Here is a 26,185-nt window from a genome sequence, read left to right as displayed (position 1 = left end):
ATAAAAATTGTAAGTCAAATAGCAAGGCAAAGATGGTGTTACATAAAAATAATAATACATCATGTGCTAAAGAAGGGCTTATTTCAAAAGTTTAAAAAGTTAAACATTTAAAATCAGTTTAACATTTAAAATAATAAAATTTAACACTTAAATACATTTTAAATGTATTTAACTATACTACCACAATTACAATCTTTTTTAATTCTGTAATATTTCAATATATTTTTAAAAGGTACCCAGGTTAATAAGACAGGAATAAATTGTCCATGTTGAATAAGGTTAAAAAGAGAACTTTAATCTGATGAGGATTTTATTTTTTAATTTACAGCTTTGCACTTAATGATAAAATACTAACTACATTCTCCATTATTTGGGGAAGAACACAGATACAATTCACTAGTATGAATTCCATTCAGAGACTGGAGAGATGACTCAGTGGTTAAAACTACTTGCTGGTCTTGCAGAGGACCTGGGTTTAGTTTATCACCACAATCATATGTAACTGGAGTTTCAAGGGATCCAGTGTCCTCTTCTGACCTTTGTGAGCATTGGGAATGCCACGGTGTGCATACAAATATGCAGGCAAACACTTGCACATAAAACAAAAATAAGTCTTTTTTTAATAATTATATGGGGTATATATACAGCCCCAGGTTGAGGGATGGGGCCACCTATTCACCTCAAAAATATTAACACAGAATTGTTCCTGTCTAAAGAAAATGCAGGGACAAAGAGTAGAGCAGACACTAAAGAAAAGACCATCCAGAGACTGCCCCATCCCATCTGCAGACACCAAACCCAGACAGTATTGCTGATGCCAAAAAGTGTTTGCTGACAGGAGCCTGGTATGGCTATCCTGAGAGGTTCTGCCAGAGCCTTACCAATACAGATGTGGATGCTCACAGCCAACCATCCGACTGAGCATGGGGACCCCAATGGAGGAGTTAGGGAAAGGACCGAAGGAGCTGAAGGGGTTTGTAACCCTACAGGAAGAACAACAATACCAACCAACCAGACCCGCAGGGCTCGCAGGGACTAAACTACTAACCAAAGAGTACACACGGAGAGACCCATGGCTCCAGCTACTTACATAGCGCCTTATCTGCATCAATGGGAGGGAGACCCTTGGTCCTATGGAGATTCAATGCCCCAACACAGGGGATACTAGGGTGATGAGTCATGAGTGGGTAGGTGGATGGGAGGATGGGCTCCTTCACAGAAGCAGAGGGAGGAGGAAGGGATGGGGGAATCCAGAGGGAAAACTGAGAAGGGGGATAACATTTGAAATGTAAATAAATAACCAATAAAAAAATGAAAAAACTAAAGAATTATATTCAAGGGCTCTAATTTCATTCAAAATAATAAAATTAAAATTAAAATTAAAATGCACTAGGTTGGAAAGAATTAATTTTCATTATCTGAGGATTATATTAGCACACAGAAAATCAAAATTAATCTACAGATAAATTAACAATATATAATAACTAGAATAACAATATATAACAATGAGTTGATTGTCTATATGCCAATAACAAATTATTAAAAAACAGAATTTGTAATCCGGGCACATAGCACATACAAGTTAACTGCAGCACACAGGAGGCTAAGGCAATAGGAACATGTGTTCAAACCAGGTTAAGCTGTATGGCAAGACTGTGTCAATCAATTCATCTAATTTGAAAACATCTTTTTCAGTGACACATAAGAACATAAATACAAAGAAATTAAGGGGAGATTATGCTAGACCTCCAAGCAGAAAACCAAAATGTGCTGTAAGAAACTGAGGAAAATTGAAAGGATATACTATAATCATGATCACAATAAAACAGATCTCTTCATCCAATAATTTAAAATCTGAAATCCACAATCCACGACTACTAATGCTACACTTGGCCTAACACAGATCACAGTCAAAACACAAGTATGTTAAGCCTACTGTATAAGTAAATGGAAGTCACAGGAAATTGTGTGTTTAGACTTGGGTCTCATCCATAAGCTACCACATTATAAATACATAAAGTTTTTTAATCTAAAAACAAAAATCAAATACCCTATCTGTTTCTAAGCCTTTCAGGTAAGAGTTACAATTTATACTAACAACATGTCAATTGTCCCCAAACTGATCTGCAGAAAATACTATCCAATATCAACACAAAGTCTTTTAAAGAGTACTAAATAAAAGCCTGATTATAGAATCAGAAATGGTAGCATTCTACAAAGAACTAAGATTTGCAAAGAATGACCTGGATGATTAAAAAACAACAAGAGTTTACATGACAAGATTTCAAACCTTGCCAAAAACTACAATAACTAAAAATACAGGTAAACATGTATAAGTCACTTGCTTTAAAATAAAATTATGAATCAAATGAATAAGTAAATATTGTCATTTCAGTAAATTTCACAAACAATTACATTGTATTATGGGAAAACAAAATGTAACTCCTACCTCATCACACCAAACATGAAAGAAGATAAATTTCTGGTGAATCATAAACCTAAATATGAAAATATAAAGTAGTCTGGATGGAGTGAGTGTTTAGCACAGACAAGCCCCTGGGTTCCATCCTTAGCACCATTCCCCAAACTCTAAACGTGAAAGATAAAACAATACAATTTCTAGGGAGAAGAAAGAATATTCTCATTGAGGCAGGAAAAGAGAGGTCTTAAAACAGGAAGCTAATTGGTAGAGGGGTCTGGAAAATATAAAAACCCAGTATCACAGAGCAGAGCTTATAAATGTAGATTTGAAAACAACCAGCCTAGAAGGAAATTACCACTCTGACAAACTATGTCTCTAAAATCTACAGAAATATGATACTGCATACAAAACCCGGATAACACAAAATGTACACACTATTACTACTTCTAAGCAGACTGAACCGCAAGTTCATGAAATGCAGTATGAAGAGTAAACCGGCTTTTTGTTAAGCTGCTAGTATTTTATAGCCCTATGACAACCATGAGAAGAGTATGTGGAACAAGAAGTTCATGTCGCATACAGCATCAGAGTAAAGAAGCCAGCTGAGATTAATGAGAATGGAATCAGAAAACAAAGTATTAAAATGTGTGCAACAGCAATTTTTAAAATGTACTGTACCTAGAAATGAATCCTACAAAACATGTCAAAGTTCTTATAGAGAAAAATGGTACTCTGAGCTAAAACTTAATTCTAATGACTAGAATACAGAGACTAGAAATATTCAGATTTCTATATCAGATGAAACAGGTTAGTTGATTCTGTGATTTAAATTCCTAAGTCTCCACAGTTTAAACAAACTGACATTAACTTTCACAATACTCATCATTCAAAGCTCAGCAGGAAGGCTTTGCTCAGTAATCAGCTGACAGGACCAACTCCAGCTGAAACTCTGCTGCCTGGTTTCCTAACCTCAAGCCTGCTCTACAAACAGGTTAATCTCATCTCAGTATCTTATACACACACCATGCCATGTCCCTAGCCAAAGTCCACCAAGACTTTATTTTGTACAAGAGTCAAAAGTATCTGGTAAACAATTAAAATGCCCACCAATACACCAGCATTATACAAAATAGTAGAATATGCCACAACCAAATATTTTCTATAGAAAAGAGCTCATGAAAGTTGAAAAGATAGTTATAAAATTTAGATGGAATGAAAGCTGAAAAGATAATTATAAAATTCAGGTGGATGTGAATAAAAATATGAAATATCAAACAAAGATAACCAATATTTCCCACAAAAGTAAGTCACTCTACTACATTTTAAGATAATAAAGGTATAGTAGTTAAGAGTATATATAATAAAAGTATTTAAGAGGGACAAATCAACAAATGAAGACAACCAGAAATAAATGAAATATCATAAAAATCACTTTCAGGTAAATTAATAACATGGATTAAAAATTAAGGTATTTTAAGCTTTGAATGAAAATCTGAAAATGAAAAATTCAAACACTTTCTCAAGCACAAAGCATAAAATACCAACAAGATATTTTTTCAAACTAATTCTATAAAGTAAAAAGGGAAAGAGAAGTACATTATAAATATCTTATATGTTTTTAACTATAAAAAACTGAATAGAAATAATTTAGAGAACTAAGCTAGGTACAGTGGCTCACATTTATAGGACTCCAGAGAGCTGCCATAAATTTGAAGCCAGTGCAGTGAGTTCCAAATATGCTGTCCCTAAATCCAAAGAAAATCAAGAAGGAAGGAGAAAAGGAAAGACAGGCAGGCGGCAGGCAGGCAGGCATAGCACTTTGTAGAGCATGCTTGATCTTGGGAGTGGAAAGAGCAAATCTTCTAAGAAGAGCTAAGTACATATGCATAAAACCATTCAGAGTCACAGGGTTAGTAAGAGTGAAGTCTGAAAGCAACCAAAAATTAAACAGAGCAGGGTCACAAGGGTCATGTTTACATGGACAATAGTACTACGCTGGAAAAGTCTTAGGATCATGGGAAGAAAACAAGTCAGAAAGGTGAGCATGGACACTGCACCTGTGCTTATAGACAGTGTCTAAATGCACTATATACACTGCTCATGACTATAAACACCACAGGGATAAATGACCACGTCCAGGAGAGTAGGGAAAAGGAAAGAGCAGTAGCAGAGGATTTGGATTATCTCTACAAAACGTATGATAGATAAAGCACTCGAGTCAGTGAGCAGGGTAAGGACAGCAGCTTACTGTGTGTTCCAAGTCCCACCCATAGCAACACAAACACAAACACACTCAAGTCTTCATCATAGTTCTCCATTTCTTCATAATATTCTGGATTTTACTTGAAACATTTTTGTTTTGCAGTAAATTACATTTTAAAGTATATTACATATATGCCAAAATTTTGTTTATAAGTGTATACGTGTACAAAAGGAAGAAAATGAGTCACTGATGTTTCTTTATATTTTTAAATATTCTTCAATAAGAATAAATTTATTTTAAAAGTATAGAACAATTAAAATAATTTGTATTTCAAGAATAAGGAAATAATCATAATCACAGAACTTTTAAAGAGTCTTAAATGTAAAAGAATAAAAGTATCTGGTCTAAGGAAAAGTACCAAAACCTTAAGAACAAGGTCACCACCCTCCCTCCCCAAAAAAAAAATTTTTCTAGTTCAGCAATGCCAATTATTATATCCATAAGAAAAAATATGTAAAAATATACTTCTAAGTCATATCATTACTTGTGGGGAAAACACAGAAAGAAAGGGAAAGAGACCTTTTCAGGACAACCTGCTTGTTACAACACTCCTCATAAAGTGTGCAAAGAAAAAAAGCACACTGCCTACCATTTGTTTAATTGGCATAAATGATTTTGTGTGAGCCACCAAAAGAAAACAGATACTTCTGAGTGATGTCTGTCTGTTTTTATATAATTTTCTGACAAAGACATCAAGTTTTATGAATATAAAAGTAAATTTCAGAATATAAAGGAGGGGCTCTGGAATGTAGCTTAATGGTAGAGCACTTGCCTAGCATGTATAAAACCTGAGTTCAATACCCAGCACAAAAAAAATAAAAATTAAAGAAGTAAATGTTAGAAGTCGTAAGTAGAAGCTGAGATTGGAATGGAAGCTGAAAATACCTAGACCATGTCCCATCATATAACAAACCAATCACTAATCTAAAGCTACAGCATAGTTTTAATTATGTGCTTTATTACCACAAATATATCTCAGACTATAATAAAATAATTCACAAACATTTTTCTCAACAGTAGTTATTTTTTAATATACATAAGATGACTATGGGGTTTCTGGGGTCTCAGAAAAACATGATGTAGTACAAATATTTGTATCTATAGATAAAAAATTAAAACTGGAACTCATGACCTAACTAACTGGCTTGCTAAAGGTGACAAATGAGACATAGAAGTGTCTCTCCCACAAACCACTATTTATTCAAGTAGGCAAAAGGAGCTCCATTTTATATGAAATGAAAACATTAACAAAAACTATGTTCATCAAGATCACAAAGCTATTACGTGGCAGTTCATCTCTGATCACAATGTTCCTTCCAGCATGCTAAAATATAGCTTGGTTTCAGAGAAAGAAACAGAGAAAATACTAAATATTGAGACAACCATATATACAGCACAAATGTGACTTGACCACAGCCAGTATCAAATATATGGCGACAGGTCTCTGATGCAACTTTCTTCAGGTATTCAGAATTGGGATTTAAAAAAAAAAAAAAAAAAAAAAAAAAAGCCAAGCCTCCTCAGATTGGTTGAATCTAGAAGCATAAACTAATGAACTTGATACTGATATCTCAAACCCATCCTATCAATCACAAAATCAGAGAAAGCTGAACTGAAGAAAGAATGGCATTAAGGCTTGGAAAGGATGGAAAAGGATCTGAACAATTTCCGGTTGAAATTCCAAGACTCTCCTGAAGGTCCCTCTCAGTTCAAAGTATTTTGATTCACTACAAGTGTCATCTTGGCTTAAGCCAGCTACCAACTTGATCCAAATATAAATAAAAATCTTATAGAAGAAAAGAAAAACACACCTCCAAAAAGTACATTTAAAAAAGAAAATGTTTCCAATGCATTGTGATCAACGTCAGAAAGCGCATCTCTCCTGGCCAGTCTACCCTAGACAGACATTCTCACCTATGTATGCTATCACTCCCCAAAGCCATGCGAATTCCAACTGCTTCTTACATATACCATCAATTCTCCCAGCCCAAAGATTTTGAGACATCCTTGCTCTAGCCCACTGTCCTCAAACTCCAGATCTCTTCCTTCCACCTCCCAAGCACTAGAATCAAAGTGTGTGCCACCACATCCAGTTTTTCCTAGTCAATTCTTTTGATCAAGCAAGTCATTCAACATGGTGCATTCTCCAAATACACTAGCCCACTCTTCTATCTACACAAATCTAAATCCATCCCACTTGAGGACCAACTGATAAGCTACATACTACACAATACACACATACCATTTCATCCTGGTCATATGGGCTCACTACAGTCCTTTTCTGGGTAGGATACAAAGTACAGAGACTTAAAGAACTCAGGAGGGGAAGAGAAGAAACCTGTGAGCCAAGGTTTACTTCTACTGGATGTAATCCTACTCAACACATGCACATCAGAAGCCATCCTATGGCCACATTTAAGTCCCTTAACAACCCTATTAGATATAACTTCAGAACCCACCAAAATCATTTATAAAATTATTAGAGAGACAAGTAATTGCAACTCCCTCTTGAGTAACCGACACCCACACATATTTTCACTGAACACCTCTCTTTCTAATGATCCCCATGCTTAAATCTATAATAAAATCTCTTCTTAATGAACTCCAATTCTGTTCATACCGACTCCTAAAAACTCTCTTCTGTGAGCAATTCAAAACTCCCAGCTTCTACTGAATTCAGCTACAGGAGGCATCCTGGAGCTATGTCTCAGCTCAACACCCTCCCAACATCTGCCACACCACTTACAGTTTCTACACTTCTGATGATTACCATCTTTTGCTACATATTATGTAACTGCCCAATCTTCCTTTTCTAGACCAATTTGATCAGACTCTACCCTACTGCATACTCATGCCTCCATCTTCTTCCAGCTTAAGTTCAGAACCTATGACTGAGTCTCTTTTATCCAAATACTTAACTCAGTTCCTTTAGAAAGTAGATGCTCAAATATTGGTTGAATGCAGAGAATAGTAATTCCTTAGGCATCCTGAAAGGTATTTAGAAGTTTATGCACTGGGCTGGAGAGATGGCTCAGAGGTTAAGAGCACTGACTGTTCTAGAGGTCCTGAGTTCAAATCCCAGCAACCTCACGGTGGCTCACAACCAATGCCCTCCTCTGGTGAGTCCGAAGACAGCAACAGTGTACTCATATATATAAAATAAATAAATAAATCTTATAAAAAAGTTGGTGCATCTAACAACTGTAATAAGAAATTGGTGATAATTCATAATTAGGATAGAAATGAGACCTGTTTTAATACCATGACAAGAAAGTAAGATGCCCCATTGTGTGGCAAAGCTGTACTGATCCAAATCAGGGGAGTTACAGCTGTTTCTACAGTAAAAGAAGAAAAGAAAAAGAGGGAAATCACAAGGGGACCAACTGAAGCATAGAAAACCAAGTGCTCGAAACACAAGGCTGCCCTGGAACTCACCTCAGCTTCAATATTTACTTAAAAATGTTTGCAGGTGAAGAAAATATAACAGACAGAGTTGGTTCTCGTATCAACCTAAAATAGGCAGAGCCAAAGCAGATTTTCAGAAATGGGAACCTATGAGCTAAGAAAAATAGAACTAAATTATACAATTGGAAGTGATGATCGAGACATGTAAAAAAGAGACTGGAATCTTCAAACATTGAAAACCATTTTAATTAGTTGAGGCTAAAAACTGGAAAATAAGGAAGACCTAACTGGTATCTAGATTATTCTCTTATAAATCTAACTAGTACTAGACCTGAAAGTCCACTCCCCATCTGTTGATTCCTAAATACCACTAAGTCATTAACTGTCACTCTAACACCTGCAGGACCCAAATAAGGATAACAGGACTTTTCTTCATAACATAATACCAGAAATCAGAACTCCCATCTTCACTCCTAAGATTTTAAAATAGGGTTGTCTAAGCTGCTCTGGAAGATTCAGACGGGATTAGTTAAGTACCTCTGATCTAACTATGACCAAGTGGGCTAGAGTTAGTACTTCAGATAGTAAGAGACCCTTGTCAGCAACATCATGGGGGGAAATGAAGAAGTGATCTGTGAGGAGAGCAAACCAAAACCTTCTAAATCATAAGCAATGTCAAATCATTGGGCTGTCCCTTAGAAAAGATGCACCTCAAGCAAAACACAAACAACAGAGCATTAGAGTGCAGATGTGAACGGGTTCATGGAATACCTGAAGCAGAGCTCACAGGTGCTTCACAGTGGACAGCTGAGAGCAGCCGACAGCCGGGAAGTAAGGGAAGAACTTCCAGTGGCCTTAAAGGACAGTGGATGGGAAGGAAGGTGACTAAGGAGACAGGCGGCAAAGAAGAATACTATGGTATGTTTCCACTGTGACAACCTGACCATGGACATGGGCACCGGCATTTGTCACCGCTGCAGGTCCACAGAGCACGAGATGACAAAGTGCAGAGCTAACATAGACCCTGCGCTTGGTGAACTTCCTTTTCCAAAATGTTTTGTCTGCGGAGAAATGGGACACTGGTCCAGACCCTGCCCTGATAATACCAAAGGAGTCTATGCTGATGGTGCAGCTGTAAACTCTGAGAATCGGAACTCAGACCGAATCATCACAGTCGGTGGCTGGGCAAAGGGAATGAGTGCAGCCTATGAAGACTTCTGGATGTGCCCAAACCACAGAGACCTAAACTGAAAGTACCCAAGTCATTAATTTTTGGTAAGAACTGGTACAGTTGTTAAGTACCATTTCAAGGTTACTTTATTAAAGCTGGGCATGTGTGGAGGCAGCCGGTATTATAGACATGACTCTGATCTTGACGGGGGCCAGGTCGCCTACAATCCATCTTTCAATGAGTACAGGGTGATTAATTATACTCTCTAGAGCTCTGTGTGTGTGTGTGTGTGTGTGTGTGTGTGTGTGTGTGTGTGTGTGTGTGTGTGTGTGTGTGGTCTGTCTGCCTGTCTCTCTGTGCCTGTGTGTCTGTCTGTATTTGAAACAGATTGTATGTAGCCCAGGTTGGCTTCAGACTAATAACCCTGCTTCAGCATCCAGAGAGTACTACAATTACAGACAACGTGCCTAAGAGCACATCTTAACAGATGGAACTGAGAAATAACTAAGGGCCTCAATCCCTGATGGTGGCAGTCATCACTATAAATGTAAATTACGAATCAAAATTGACCCCTAAGCAAAGCACATGCCTTTCAGTTTGTGAATAAATGTTTTGTTATATGCTCTTAATTCAGAGCATCAATTTACTGTAATAGAAATTTTTGTTGTCACAAAATCTGTAATTTTTAGTACTGAATAAAATTATATCAGCTGTTAAAAAAAGATTTTAAAATAGAAGTTTGCCCCTACTCCAGCCTATTTAAAAGGAACTCAAATTAAATGCAAATACGCTTTTTAAAAAAAACAATGTCAAGCACTCCTGCAGTAAGCACAAATACAGTCATATGTTGTGAATAAGCAATGATTCAATCCCAGAATGAAACAATCCATCAGTTTCCGCAAAAGAGCAGAGCTGCCTACCGATAGCTAGGATGGTCCAAGGGAACCACCATGCTCCTGGGTCCTCTGCAGCACTCCTAGAGCTCCTGCCCCTCGGAACTAAGGCAATCAAAGCATGTTTGTCTCTCTGTCCTCAGGACCAAGACAAATGTCCAATTAAGGAATTCCTTGTTATATAGTTATGTTCTCCAAATTGAAACATTCCCTCAGAGAGGAAGAAAGGATCGTAAGACTCCCAAAGCTAATGAAACTTTGGAGGCTCAGGAGACCCAAAACGTTATGATATTCCTTCCCCAGTAACAATTAAGTAGTAAACAATTACAGAGAAAAAAAAAAAAAAGAGTCATCCATGCAGCTCTCTGATCAATTTTCATGAATTGTCATGAAAACTGACATGCTTTGCAATCCAAAGTAGCTCTTCTACCCAGGTTCCTGTAAGAAGACCAAATAAAATCCTGTTTCACCAAGCTAAACTTGGGTAGTATTTCTTTGGTTTGCCATTGGTACATGTTAGGGGGGTGGACAGACATTATTGCATTCCCCAGGAAAAGTCGTGGGTCTTTTTACCTACAAGAACTAGTAGCAAATTCCTTAAGCAAGACAGAGTTAAAAATCTATTTCCTGGTATGTATGAAATCCTAGCCTTCTGTATAAGATGCCAGACTACTTTAAACTCCCTACCGACTCAATATGATCCATAAAAAGGCTTCCCTCTTCCTGCTCACCTCAGCTTCCTACAAGATTGTTTCCTTACTGCCTTCAACTCCTCACCTCTTCACACACACAGGAAAGCAATCATGAAGGCAGTTTGACAGCCGGACCAGATGATTTGACAAGCGTTCTCATCCATTTCTAAGATGTGGTAGGTACATTAAGTGCCAGATTTCTAATAAATAAACACTCTTAAGTTTACAAACACTCCCACCTCTATAAAGACCTTCCTCCTCAGAGCAAGCAGCTGGCAAGCAACCAGGCAGTGAGCAGAAGGATCACTTCAGCTTACAAGAGCAAGTTTGAGAGAGATACTACATAAGAGTTCAGGCTGCATAATAGACAGTTAATATCCACCAAAAGCAGTTAATTATTTGGAAAATGCTCATTTGGATATGAAATTTTCTGAAATGTTTTGTTTGTGTTTTGCTTATTAAGGCTCACACTATAACCCCAGCTGCCCTGGAATTCGTTATGTAGTCCAGGACAGCCTCAAAGTTGTGGTGATCCTCCTGTGTCTGCCTCCTGAGTGCAGGGATTACAACAGGCATGCACCACCATGACTGCCTAGAGAGTCACAATTTAAACCCTATCACGTGTGTTTGGAATGCTTGTTTTCAGTATGTCATAAGAGCATCAATGGGCTTCTCATGGGCTCCAAAAACAGAACACAGGATGGGATAGCCACACCCTCACTGCTCTACTAAACAAGTCTTCCAACCTCCCAATTTTTATCCCTCCACACACCATAGGGAAAAAATAAGAAACAGCAAAAATAAACCAAAATTTATTCTGAAGTTGAATTCTGATTTATAAAATATTCCAGCCCTCAAAATTCCACTTAAATGAATTAGCCATTATATATTGTAATTCGCAGTATACATACTAAAAAGTCATAAAATAATAGTTAAATTTGTCTAAGAAGTTAGGCACACAATAGACTTTTGGACTGATGTTACTAAACCCCAAGTAGTCACTAGCATTGAATTCATGGCATTTCAAAGAACTATCCAGTATCATCAAGAAACAAAACTAGAATCACACTCTTTCTAATACTAACAGAATAAAAAAAAAGTCACAGTACATATTAAAGTAGCAGAATCAGGAATACCCAATTACTATAAAAATGCTTCCTATGATGCCTCTTCTCAGAAGTTAAAATAACTGATTCCAGAATAATGTTCCTGAAACTGTAAAATGTTTTTGATAGCAGATCATATTAGTTATGAACTGTCATCCATGGTTTCTGCTTGTGTACACTGTTAACTAATATTTTCAAATTTTAGATTTTTTTCTTTTTTACTCATTCTTTTATATTTATCACCATAGAGAACAGAAATATCAGGCACATACAAACTAACATGAACTTCACTGGTTCTCTCAGGTAACTAGAAAAGGAAAAAGGAAAAATGGGGGGAAAAGTGAAGATCTTAGTGTAAAATTGCTACCTAGTAATCTATGCATTTTTAAATCTGCTATAAAAATGCACATATCCTCAGGAACTAAATCTACTAACCTCTACAATCAATGTGATACATGGTTTATCCAATCTTGACAAAAGTCCTCTGGGTCACCAATGGTACGTTCATCCACTCGTACATATGCAATTGTATAAAGAATCTATTATTCAGAACACCAAAAAAAATACAATTAAGACTTGTACACAGAGCTACCATTTTAAGAAAAATAAGCACTTTTCATTTCTTGCTAACATCTTTGATGCCCTCCTTTGCAAATCAGAATAAGGAAAAATACAGTGATTATCAAATTTGGTGAAGAAGGGTATTGCATAAACAGAATTTGAGCCTACATAAAGCTTCAAAAGATATACTGATAATAACTGAGTAAAAATTTTAAAATTCCAGTACCAATACAACATGTAATTTATCATATATATATATATGTGCATATCATAAGTATATTAAAACCTTACATTAAAATTAAAGGAAGTATCTCAGTTACACAGTGGTTTTGTAAGAAAAGGGTTAGTTAGCCTGTACACATGCTACCAGTAATCTAACTGAGAAATAGAAATGCTTAAGTACTTAGGAAGCTGAAACAGGAGGATCGAGAGTTTGAAGTCAGCATGGTGTGACTTTGTCTCAAAACTTAGAAGAAAAGGAAAGTTAATAACGGTAACCCTAGTGACCCATGACTTCTCCCAGTACTTATCTCCTTGAATATTGTCATCTCAGCCCTCCCTACATATCAACAGGCTCCAAAGAGCTGCTCTGGGAACAAGCCATCCATTCCTATGATCCCATCATCCCCACCTCTTCGAAGCTTTAGAATCAAATTTCCCACATGGACCCATGGGCCAAATACTACCAAGTTTTTAACATGCATCATGCATCATTTCTTCCCATTCTTAGAATCCTATAAGCTTGTTTGTTGTAATCCCGTTTTACAAATGGGAAAACCAAGGCCCAAAGGTAGGCAATTTTGTGTTCAAGGACACATTAACCAGAAGTGATAAAGCAATAAATTTGAAACCAACTTTGACCATAATTTCAGAGGCACTGGCTACCACCTAAACTATTCTCCTTAAACTATTCAATAAAGATGTCATCATCATCCATTCATTTGTTGAATACAATCTTATTTTTGTTTCTTCTCCATTTCCAATTCTCTACGTCTGCCTAAAAACTTCTGTCTGCCCTATTTCCCTATCCTGCAGTCTCCCGTTAGTCTCAGAACCGTCCCTAACTCTTCCCTCTCTTTAATAACCCTCGCCTACATAATAACAACCCAATCATTTCTACATACTCTAAACTTCAATAAGTATAATCCCCTTACCAAATCCATTTCCACTGTCTCAATTCAGACCCTACATTTCTTTACCCATTTTGATCCCCTCCTTGTAAATCTTGTGGTCTTGTTCTGTGGATTCTTGCAATTATTTCTCCTCCATCATCTGTTATCCTTATAAAACAGACTTTCTCCTGTTGTGTAACAGCCCTTTCAGAACTGTTGGTTCTCCACTGTCTACAGAACTAAGATCAAACTTTTCACGTTGATTGGCATTTCTATACCTTGGCCCCATCCTATCTTCCCATTGTTTTCTGTCCTTGCCTTTCCCCATACCAAAATGTTAGGAAATTTAGATTCCTTAACTGTTTATACAGAGAACTTGCACATATAACTATCTTAACAACACCATCAGTATTTCTTATCATCACCCCATTTTTATGAGAAAGAAAGAATATTCAGGGAAGTAATTTGTTCTAGCTCTCAAATAATGAAGGCACTATATACCAAATCTCAGACTATCAAGTTTAGTTCTTTTCCTAGTTCTTCCCAAAGCCACAGTAAATACGTCTTTATTCCTCTCATATGATTTATTTAGCCTTTTCTTAAAATGCATGACTAGTACTCTTCTGTGTTTCATTCCTGACATACTAGAATGCTGTACTGAAACTTCCAAAGGCCCATATTAAGCATTTTGCATATCATGCTTCATATTAGCTATTTATATTGACATAAATCTGTGTCTAATTAACTATAAACACTGAGGACAAAACCATAAATTACTTAATCAATTGTAAGTCTGCTTACTGAATTGGAAAGTATGTGGATAAAACATGTAATACAAGATAGCAGTCATCAAAGCAGTCTTGGTCAGGACTGAAAGGAGAGATCAACAACTGGATCAAACCATTTGAGCAACTAGCACTGCCTACAGTTTTAACACCTATCTTCTGAACAAAACCAGTATCTCCATGCCAACTGTTGACATGGCTTTTATTAAAACTATTGTTTACTGGAAGCATAATTCAAAAAGAATAGAGTAGTAGTAGGGATGAGAGGGAAAGAGAGAAAAATCCTCTTGTCATTTTCCATTTTAACTTAACTTCCTATTTGCTTAAGTAACCAAAATTTAATTATACGGGCTTGACATCCTTTCTACAAAGACCAACTCAATAGTCTATGTATCTGTGATTATAATGACTATCTTTGAAGGACTATTTCTGTATGCCCAAATAATTAATTGTTCAACTACAAAACTACATAAGCTTGTCACATATCCTCTAAAGAAACCACTCTCTGAAGACTGCTGGAATGTTTCACATGGCTGTGCCTAAGATCAAACTGAACAGTGTACACTTCAAGATTATATGTTGCTTCAAGAGTCGCTCATAACCCAACAAAGATCAGGTTTGAATGCCACCTGACAGTTATAGGCCAAGACTATGAAAACTACTAGGCAGCTGACCAAGCAAAAGCTCGAGTCCTTTCTTCCTCTGTCAGAAGCACCTCTCCCAGCTACTGAAATAATTACAGAACTGGCTTTTCCATAAACCAATAAAGGATAATGTTACAATAAAATCTAGCTATCCGCCCTCTATTGAATTTCACTCCACTTGCAAACATGAGCTAAATACAAAGAAAACCAGACGTAAGTAATTACCATCTAGATTTTAAAAAGCACTTTTAATATGAACTGTTAATAATCTATTTCCACACACTGTCCAAAAGTACATTGTGCTCATCAAACACAGAACACTACCACAACAGATCCCTTCACCAGCATACTCACCCTGACTTTGATCCTTATACCAGAGACTAAAGGAAAACAATTGAAAATATAACTACTTCTTTCTATAATTGTAAGGAAATTAACAGCTGACAGAGCAGAACTGACATCACTTTTAAATATGAACCTTAGTCCAAGCCCTAACTAAGATAATGGTACCATGAAGTTGACAGCACCAAACTCACATTACTCTGACGAGTCAGTAAACACAAACTAGAGTACTTCTCTAGAGTACTAGAGTAGGTACTCCCCCCCCAAAAAAAAAAAAAAAAAATTAGTTTTACTATCATTCTGTTATAGCCATATGATTCAAAGTAAAATATATATGATTAAAAAATATTTTTTAAAAGAATTTAAAAATCTAACAAAACTGAAGACTATCTTACCATCCTACCTTTTGGTCACTTGCAAGTTCAAAGGTTTATATCATTCAATCAACCAAAGGCTGGGCAAGGTAGTAAGTACATGCCTATAATCTCAACAGAAAGAGCCAATAGTTTGAGGCTAGCCTTGGCCATATACCTACACTCAAGGGGGAGAGGGAAAAGAAAGAAGGGATGACGAAAGGAGGGATGTAGTGAATAGGTTAACTTTGCTACTCAGGAGCCCCTTCAGTGACTATGGAAACATAATTAAAAGTGGCTATGTATGTGAAACCAGAGACAGTATGCCACCAATTGGTATGTACAGGTGTTGAATATATAAATATTCACTTTCAGTTTTTCTGGAAGTGTTGAGCTCCATAATAAAATAGTAGGATAAAAACAATGCTGCCACCCAGAGGGACGTGTCTATTACCATCTATTATACAAAAATGACAGTAAGCCAGACACAGGAGTAGCAGCCTATAGTTAGTTTTAGTCCTAGCATTCTGGAGGCTGGAGCAGGAGGATTACTGGATCCCAAGAGTTGGAGACTAGCATGTGTAACATAACAAGACCAATCTCAAAAACAGTACAATACCACCGAATGTTCAGATAATTAGCTCCTTTTTCTTGGAGCCCTCCAGGTACCTTTACCAGTCATCTTCTCTTAATACAGCCATTCTTAACAAAAAAAAAAAAAAAGTTTCAGTGGTGGGGTTGGGAAGGCTCTTGCTATATACTTCAGGCTGACCTCAAACTGTAGCTACTCTGGCTTCACCTTTATAAGTGCTTAGGATTGCCAAAAATGCCACCACCCTCATTTGAAATGTCTTAACCTACGCACACGTACATGGTCTCAAGTTATTCTAAGGTACCAAATATCAAGTCTTTAATCTCTCCAGAATAAAAACAGAAGCTAAATCAACAAGTTTCTTTGGTAATTTAACCAAAGAAAACAGCTAGAATTGAACTATCTGTTGCTAACTTTAACATTTGCTGCTAATGCCAATAAGTTCCTTAAACAGAAATACTGTCAGCATCTTAACAGGTACCTGATATACAAGGGCACACTGTAGATACAGAAACACTTGAGCTACTCCAAATTGTTAATTCTTCCTCATTTTCTTTCTTATCTCCATCAATAGCTGAAATGTTAATGCACTTAGTATTACAACAGAATCCCAAACAATTTAAAATTGACATGTCAATTTTAAAATACATATTTTATTTCTGATTGACCTGATGTCTGCTAAAATGGTACTAGTGAGAATACAGAAAATAAAAATTAATTAGAATAAAATGGAGAAGTGAAAGCCTTTATTCGATGTTAGTGGGAATGTGAATGGTATGGTCACTGGGAAAAAAACAAATGGCAGGCTGGGAGTGATGTAACTAGGTAGAGCACTCACCTAGTATGTCAAAGGCCCTGGCTTCAATCCCCAGAGCCACAAAAGACAAACACAAAAATGGCAGTTCTCAAAAGTTAAGGGTGTATTCCCACAGCAGCAGTATGTACAACTAAAATGTGGAAGCAACTTGTCCATAGAGAGATGAATGGATAAGAAAATGTATTACATGCCAGGGTGCATTATTCAATCTTAGAAATAAAATCATGACAGATGTTATAGCAAGGACAAACTTTGAAGACATTATAATAAATAAAATAAAACCACACCCAAAAAAAAAAAAAAAAAAAAGACAAACACAGTGAAAAGTCAGCTAGTGACGTTCAGAGACAAAAAGCAGAAAAGTGGCTGCCAGGGGGTTCAAGGAAGAGGAGGGGAGGAGGAGTTGTTTAACAAGTATAGAATTTCAGTCTTGCAGATGAAGAATCCTGAAGATGGATGGGGTGGTGATTGCACAACAGAGTACATGGACACAATGATCCTGAACTACATACTTAAAAGCATGGTTAGGATGACAAATTTTGTGATGTGTATCTTACCACAATAAAAATACTGGAAAACAAAATTGAGAAATTGGTCTTTTCAAAGGCCAAATGGTGATTCCATTGGGAATGACGACGGCAAACACTCAACATGGTGGCTACCTGCATCTACCCCTCCACACCCTGGGACCTCATCTTGCTCTCCTCGGATTCTCCTTTCTTCCCAGAGCCATACCGACTGTTTACTTCAGCAACCAGTACTCCAGCTCCAGCAGTTCAAAGCAGCAAGGAACTTAATCCCTCTAAACATTGATGCCTCCTCTTTAAAACAAGGATAATTCCTACCTACCTGCCACACAAGGTTGTTATGAGGGCAAAAGTGAGATCACGTTCATAAAAGTAGCTTTCAACTGCCAAGCACCAAAGAAATATAAATTAAGTTTAATTACTTTCACATGGCGATTGAGACGCCTTAATAACATAAGCTACACAAACACAAACTTACAACACCTCATTTATGCTGGCATTTAAAATATACATCAACCCCCAAATAACACCTTTCTTTTTTAGTCTTTACTGAAGGGCAACACGGGGCGGGGGTGGGGGGGTTGCTCTTAAATACCCTAAAGCGTTTGAACTAGCCACCCAAAACGCAATAAACTATTCTACATATCCCTCGAAAATTGAATATTTATGACCCCAGAACGGGCCTACAACAATCCCAGAACTACACTTCCCACAAAGCATAGAGTGGCACCCTGGCAGCAGGCTGGGCGGCCTGGCTTAAAGATGACCACTGCTCCCGGCGAGCTTGGATCGTCATCCCCTGGAAAATCGCAACATTTGGCATGGAGTGGGATTGTCTCTCCTTTCTGACAGCTCCGTCACCCCGCGTGGTTTTTTTTTTTTTATTCCCCCTGCCATTAACAGCGGCCCTACCGGTCTTTACTGCTTCAACCTGAAAGTCATCTCCAATCTGTGACCTTTCTGCTGATTCCTTGGATGTGGGGGGGAAAGGCACCCTCTCCCCTTCCCAAAAGCTCCACTTCCAGAATTCGCCCGTCAGTCAGAAGCAGGGGACCTGCGGGGGGTCAGACGGACCGGTGGACGCAGTATGACCTGGGGCCGCAGGCCGCGCGCCAGCTCCGGCAGCAAGTCCGGGGACCCGGATCCCCTGGAGCCCGGGCCGAAGCAGACTTCGAGCAGGGGCGGCTATGCGCAGGGTTCTGGTTTCAATTTCACGACGTGACAGTGCAAACCTGCGGCCTACAAGCGCCCGCGGCGGCGGCCCGCTCGCCCGCCCGCCCTCCCGCCAGGCCCGAGCCCCCAGCACGCCCGCTGGCCGGGCCCCGCGTCCCACCGGCCCCCAGGGTCCCGCCGGGCCGGGTCCCGCTCCCGGCCGCGGGCTCTGCGCCGCACTTACTCAGCTCGTCCTGGGAGGCGGAGGCGGCGGCCGCAGCCATGTTGCGCCCGGGAGCGAGCGAGCGAGGGAGGGAGGGGCGGACGGCGGGCGAGGGGGGCTCGCGGCCGTCGCCGCGCCGTGTCGCGCCGTGCCGCAGGGGCCCCGGGGCCGCCTCGGGTCTCTCACGCGGGCCGCGCTGCGCCCTCGAGGCCCGCCCGCCGCCTGCGTCCCCCTCCTCCGCGCCGCGGGCGTCGCTCACGCCGCGCCTCGCGAGCTCGCGGCCCCGGGAGCTTCCCTCAGCCTCGCGCCTCTGAGGAGCCGCCGCCGCCGCCGCCGCCCGTGCGGCCGAGCGACCGCGCGGCGACTCTCCGGCTCGGCGCCCCGCTCGCTCGCCTCGCGCCGGCTCTTATATTTAGAAAGAGCTGAGCCATGCTCCCCTCCCCCCCCCCCCCCCGCTCGCCCGCTCGTCCTGCCCACCTGCCGCCGCCAAGCGTCCCCCACCCCCCGTCGCGCGGAGCCGAGACGCGGCGGGCCAACCGCACCTCGGCCTCTGACCTGAGTCGGAGCCGGTCTCCATAGCCCGGGATGCTGCGGCGACCAGCGAGGTGGAGGGCGGGCCGGGCCTGGGGAGGCGCGCGGCCCCGGGGCTCTGGCGTCCGAGGTGTGCGGCTGTCACGCCCGCCTGGCCGGAGCCGAAGGGACGCGGACTCGGGGAAAGTCGAGCGGGGCTCCGAGTCCGAGGAGGAAGCCCCGCCCTGCGCCTCGCGCCCAACTTCTCGGCTGCCGCGCTGACTCAGGCCGGGGCCTCCGAGCAGCCCCGAAGTTAGAGCACAGAGGGACCCGCACCGAGGGATGTCCCCTCACCGTAGCCTCCCGAGCGGGCTGCGAGCCAAGGAACCACGACATTTGAGCCACCCAGACGTGGCTTAGAGTCCTCCTTAACCCGAGTTTAGTGGAAAGCCCGACTTTTCAACTTGTAAGCCTCTAGTCTATCCACGAGGTCTTAACGATCGTGTACAGCTGCAAACTGGAATTCAAATCAAGGGATCATATGAATACTATAAGATGGGTGCCACATCAGATACTTTTTTTTTTGTAAAGGAAAGGAATAATCGAGACCCTCAATGAATAGAGATTGCATATATTCCCCCAAAATGGAATTCCCTAGGGCCTTAGATAATACCTTGAAATTTGCATTCGTGCGTTTCTGCGGTAACACAGGCAAGATAGCAACAAGCACTGAGAAAATTACTTCCTGTAGCAATTTTACATTTACAAAGAAATTTACATAATCTTTGTAATTATCATAAAAATCTTCCTCCTAGTTCAGCTACCTCGCCCATCTCACACCCAAGAGAAAAGATATGAAATGTAACATTTGTTGATATTTCAAGACCTAGTGTCTGCACACATGTACAGCCCCAGGTACATTTTGGGTCATAGTGATAAAGCTTGGATATGGACACACATACACACACACACACACACACATGCACACACACGCTCCTTTAGGGAAGGAGCTTGTTTCGCCAGATGCTGGACTTTGGGACAATAATTAGATCCTGGGAGTCTGGCCCAACCAGAGGTTAATAATGATTGCTCGGTTTCATTGCCCCTGGAAAAGCAGGAGGTGGGGCTAACTGGAGGAAGTACATCACTGGAGGTGTGTCCTTAGGGACTGTGTTGCAATGGTCTCTTCCTGTCATTGCTGTCTGCTTCCTGTTTGCCAGGAGAGGAGCTGCTTTATTTCACCTCACACACCCTGCCAAGTGTCCAGCCTCACCTCAGGTCCACAGCAATGAAACAAAGTGACTGTGTACCAGACCTCCAAAACCGTGAGCCAAATATATTTCTACTCGTTTTAAATGGTCATATATTTGTCACCGTGACAGAAAAACACGGGTAGGGTCAAGGTTCTGGGTAAACGTTTTCAACTCCCACAAACATTTTTCAAAGAACTACATTACCATTTTTTTTTTTACGACTTTATTTTACAAAACAAAGATAAATGTACAGATTTTAAACATTTTTTGCTTAAAATTATACATTTTTGTCAGTACTGTTTTTTCAGACATTGAAATAATTTTTACATAAAACCATGTGAATATATTTTTTTAGTCAGTACTTGATTTTTTTCAAGGGCTTGACAGTATGCATTGAAAACCTAATAGTTACAATAAGTGTAAAGTACATGCAAAACAAAACGCAACATGGAAATAGTCAAAGTCTTCTTGTTTTGTAAATATATGTATTTTTTTTTTTTGTTTTCTTTATTTCTTGGACTTCATACAGTCTGTGAGTTGTTTCTGGGGGAGTGCAAGCCTCTGGGGTTAGCATCCCACTATCAGTGACTGCATATTATGTCTGTTCTTTTGTGACTGGGTTATCTCACTCAGGATGATATTCTCTAGATGCAGCCATTTTCTTAAGAATTTGGTTAAGTCATTGTTTCTGGTGGCTGAGTAGTATTCCATTGTGTAAATATACCACAATTTTTGTATCCATTCATCTTCTGAAGGACATCTGGGTTCCTTCCAGCTTCTGGCTATTATAAATAGAGCCGCTATGAACATTGTGGTGCATATATCTTTGTTGTGTATTAAAGTGTCTCTGGGGTATATGCCCAGAAGTGGAATAGCTGGGTCTTCAGGTAGTACTATATCCAATTTTCTGAGGTATCGCCAGACTGATTTCCAGAGTGGTTAGCTTGCAACCCCACCAACAGTGGAGAAGTGTTCCTCTTTCTCCACAGCCTCGCCAGCATCTGCTGTCATCTGAGTTTTGGATCTTGGCCAATCTGACTGGTGTGAGGTGGTATCTCAGGGTTGTTTTGATTTGCATTTCCCTGATGGCTAAGGATGTGGAGCACTTCCTCAGGTGTTTCTCGGCCATTCAGTGTTCCTCAACTGAAAACGTTTTGTTTAGCTCTGTACCCCATTTTTTAATAGGGTTATTTGATTCTCTGGTGTCTAGCTTTTTGAGTTCCTTGTACACCTTGGATATTAGGCCTCTATCTGATGTGGAGTTGATAAAATCTTTTCCCATTCTGTTGGTTGCCGTTTTGTTTTCTTGACAGTGTCCTTAGCCTTACAGAAACTTTGCAATCTCATTAAGTCCCATTTGTTAATCTTTGACCTTAGAGCTTGAGCCATTGGTGTTTTGTTCAGGAAATTTTCTCCTGTGCCTATGTGTTCTAAGGTTTTCCCTACTTTCTCATCTAATAGTTTCAGTGTATCTGGTTTAATGTGGAGATCTTTGATCCACTTACATCATTTTTATTACTGGCTCTATAGTATTCTCCTCACCCCCACTTCCATATCCCCAAGTTTCCCCCTGCTCTCCAGACTGGCTACCTCTGATTCCTCCCCCTCCTGGGGACTTGAAACTGACTCTAGAGTTGTATACTTCTCTGAGCCTCAGTCCTTTTTAGTGGACACTCTTGCTCTTTGGTTTGGCGTTTCTTCCAAAAGACCGTTACTAAACAATAGTGAACTCCACCCCTCGCTTGGCTCCTCAGAAAGAATTCGGAACTGCTCAGCAGCTTGATGCATACAAACTCCTAGTTCTGCACTGGTAAAGCACTCCAAATGTCATGAAAGGCTGCCTGAGAGTCCTCTTGGTCTACTTGGTTGTTCAGAAATGGCAAGAATAGAGCCTGGAGACATGGCTCAGTGGTTAAAAGCATGGTTGCCCTCCCAGAGGACCCGAGTTCACTTCTCAGGATCCACATGGCAGTTAACAACCATCAGTAACTCAAGTTCCACAAGATCTGACTGACACCTTCTAGCCCCTGTGGGCACTGCGTGCGTGTCGTGAACAGATACACATGGGTACAGGACAAAACACCCATACACATGAAACAAAAATAAATAAAATCAAAAAACAAAAGTGTCAAGAATATCTTCCTTTGTGTTAGCGTCTCTGAGCTCTTGAGCATTAGAGGCTTACTAACTCAGAGACATATAGCTCCAGTCCCTGAGACCTAGAGGTGTATGCCTCTAAGCTTTAAAAGCCAGAGGCTTATACTATACATGCAAGTGCTCAGGTCAAAGCAAGCCACAGCCTTCAACGTCAGGGACCTTTTGCTCCAGAATTGTTCAGCTGGAATCTTGGAACCTTAGGAGCTCAGGCCAGAGACTGTCAGTAGGCACAAAATCCAGCCGCTGGTGTTCCAGCAGCAAACTTCGGTTATCTGCTTGGCTCTGAATCCTTGTCAGCTCTCTGAAAGTCTTCCATGGATGGGCCTTTCAACTTCACTAACTCAGCTCTTCTCGGTTTCTTACCTAAGGGCTCTTCTCTCCAGTTTCCTGCTCTCTGAAGCCTTCCAACTACTTCTCACTTCCGCTGCTGTCTCCACTTTGGTTAGTACCCCTGCTAGGACTGAACACCACCCAGGGCTCTGTCTTCTCTCCATGCAACAAGTTCAGCCCCCTCTACCTATAATCAAGACTACGCACAGGCGAATGAAAGTCTACTGGAGAGACCTTGATTGGAGCCTAATAGGATACTGAAATAGTACATGGAAAAGAAGTCTTCAAGACTGACCCCATGAGACTAAGAAACAGGCTGCTTATATAGCCAGAAAGAGGGTGTGGCATGTTTGGGAGCAGCTCCTAGCTCCACCAGTCAAAGCTTTGCATGTTTAGCAATCATGACCTAGTTTGTGTGTGTCAATTAAGAGTTTTTTGCTGAGTCATCAGGGATCATGCTCCCCTTGGCCTTAGCAGACATAGCCCAAGACAGGCAGTATAATCAGGATGTCCCTGAGACGTACCATCATGAAAGAACCGGTGCAAGCTGACTAGGACAGACATAACTAAACAAAACCTTTGAGCAGCTAACGCCATCATTGATGCTCAAACCTACAGTTGGATTTCTTCAGTTTCAATGCAGCGTTCAAAGTTGCCAGGCCACCATGGTAGTAGCAGTCCTGCTGTGGTCCCCCAAAAAGGAACAGCTTGATTGACATTTCCTAGTCAAAGCAGTTCGATGGGAAGAGTCTGACAGTTGTCTCTCAAGTGGGGAGTGGTTCAGTCATGACAGCTTTGATCATTTAAAAGAAAAAGACATGAAAGAATGTTTACATTAAAGGCCTGCCGTGAAGCAGTACTTACCTCACGGTGTTCAACGTTATTCAACCTCTAGGAAAGAGGAAGCTCAAAGAGATTTGATCTCACAATGGCCAGTTGGGGAAAGTGTGTCTTCCCATAATTTCAAATGGATACTTTCACAGCCATGTCAAATAAAAACCCAAATATAAGAAAAAGACAGTCACCGAGGCAATTTTAGCCTTTAGAGGAGAATAATTAGCAACCTATTCATCCTATATGGAAATTCCAGTCTCCACGTGTAAAAATCACCTGTGTGTGTGTACGCTGAGGTTTTTAACCAAGACAGTGGAATCTTGTTATATATATTATTGTGTGTTATCATTGTACTGGTTAACATCTCACAAGTACCCTTCCCATATCGCTGATCATAGTCTTGGCTAATAAAATACTATTTCTTCCTGGTACAAAATTAAGTATTGGACTCATCGACTTCTCTCCATGGTTTTATGAAGTGGTATCTTTATGGCACAGAGTGGTTCAGGGATACAGCCACAGCACTACACACTAGAAAGTAAGTGAGGAGTGAACACTCGAGTCTAGACAGTGGAGTCCAGTGGTTTGGTTGTGTCTGGCTGCGTTGTATTCTGTTGTGTTGTGGCATATTTTGCTGTGTTGGAATGGCCCCGAATGCCTGGTGCATATTAAACAGGCTTCTACCACTGAACGATGCTGTCAGCACTCTGAAGGTGTTTTGCTTTCTTACTTGGTTCAGTCTGACTAACTAGATAGCCCTAGAGGAGCATTCTGTCACAGGGACACAAGCTCAGATCCACTATACTGATTTTTCTCTTTTTCTCAGGGAAACTTGTATAAACCAGGGAGGACCCTGAACTCACCCTATAGACCAGGCTGGCCTTCACAATTTTCTACCTCTGTATCCTCAGAGCTGGGATTCCATGTGCTACCACACCTGCTCATACCTGTATTCTTACCCACTATGATGAGAAAGTACAAAACTATTCATTCTTTTAAATGTCTACATGATAAATACATAACAAAATGTGTTTTTTTAATTGTCCTCGGGGGCTGGCCTTTAAATTGAGTTTCTGGGGCTGGGGAATGACTGATCCAGTAAAATGCCTGCTGTGTAACCATGACTTGAGTTCCATCCCCAGCACTTACATCAAAAGCCAGAAGAACAGAATGGGGATATAATTTCCATTACTGGGCAGGCAGAAACAAGAAGTTCCCTGGGGTTTGCTGGCCAGCTAGGCTACCAAACCAAGAACTCTGGGGTCAATGAGAGACGCTATGGAGAATGATTGAGAAAGAGATCTGCCGTTGAACTCTAGCCTGAAAATTGACACAAGTGTGCACACGCCTTCACACACAGATCTGCATATGCAAAAATGTCTATTTTCGAGCACTTAGGTTTTTAATATTCACTATTGTGAGCAATGCTATCAAAAAGTACTTTTTATGCAAGTGCTTTTCTATACTGGAGAAATGCCTCTGAATTAGAATGGTAGGACCTTTTGCACATTTACACAGCCATGTGCTTTACCTGTGTGCACACGTGTGCAGGTGCGCACACAAAACTGTAGGTCTTTCCATGCCAGCACCAGTTCTGACTAATGACACAAAGACATTCTATTTACAATAGTAAATATATGTATAGTATATTTATAATAATAAATATATGTATAGCATATTTATAATAGCTTAGGCACTATAGCTGGGCAGATTACCAGCTCTTTAACCCGTCAGTTCTACCCTGGCCTATGTCCCATGTTTCTTTTTGTCTCAGTCTTAGTCCTGGTTCCAACTTGCTCCTCTGCCTCTCTGCCCATGCCTCTTCCCTTCCAACCCTCCCTGTCTCTGCAGGAATTCCTGCATCCTCTTCTTGCCTCAGCAATAGGCCTTTCGGCTCTTTATTTAACCTATCAGGTGAGGGAGGGAGTTCTTACAAAGCAATGAGACCGATGAGACTTAACCAAACTGTAACATAATTTTTTACCCATGCCATTTGAAAGATTGGATTATGATAAAAAGTCCTGAGGACTCTGTAGGCAAC

At 40.3% G+C, this 26,185-nt stretch overlaps 1 protein-coding gene and 1 pseudogene across 5 annotated transcripts in view; one reads left to right on the top strand and one right to left on the bottom strand.

Moving 5' to 3' along the window:
- ECPAS (Ecm29 proteasome adaptor and scaffold) overlaps window positions 1-19,736 on the bottom strand; it is a 108,416-nt gene extending 88,680 nt beyond the window's left edge. The window contains exons 1-2 of one of the 4 annotated variants that reach the window (XM_080940052.1): window positions 19,616-19,634; window positions 12,388-12,491 (exon numbers count right to left, since the gene is read on the bottom strand). In XM_080940052.1, coding sequence (XP_080796178.1) covers window positions 12,388-12,409 — 22 coding nt within the window. In that variant the 5' untranslated portion in view covers window positions 12,410-12,491; window positions 19,616-19,634. Of the gene's footprint in view, window positions 1-12,387; window positions 12,492-19,081; window positions 19,454-19,615 lie in introns of those variants that run through there. The other 3 variants (XM_080940051.1, XM_080940053.1, XM_080940050.1) reach the window with 3 other exon arrangements.
- LOC308438670 (zinc finger CCHC domain-containing protein 9-like) lies at window positions 8,641-9,388 on the top strand (annotated as a pseudogene). Its single transcript has one exon. The product of its transcript is annotated as a zinc finger CCHC domain-containing protein 9-like (transcript).
- Window positions 19,737-26,185: the final 6,449 nt, after the last annotated feature.

This window comes from Micromys minutus (genome assembly GCF_963924665.1).
Source record: "Micromys minutus genome assembly, chromosome: 28".
NCBI lineage: Eukaryota > Metazoa > Chordata > Mammalia > Rodentia > Muridae > Micromys > Micromys minutus.
This window is presented reverse-complemented; position numbering and strand designations above follow the sequence as displayed.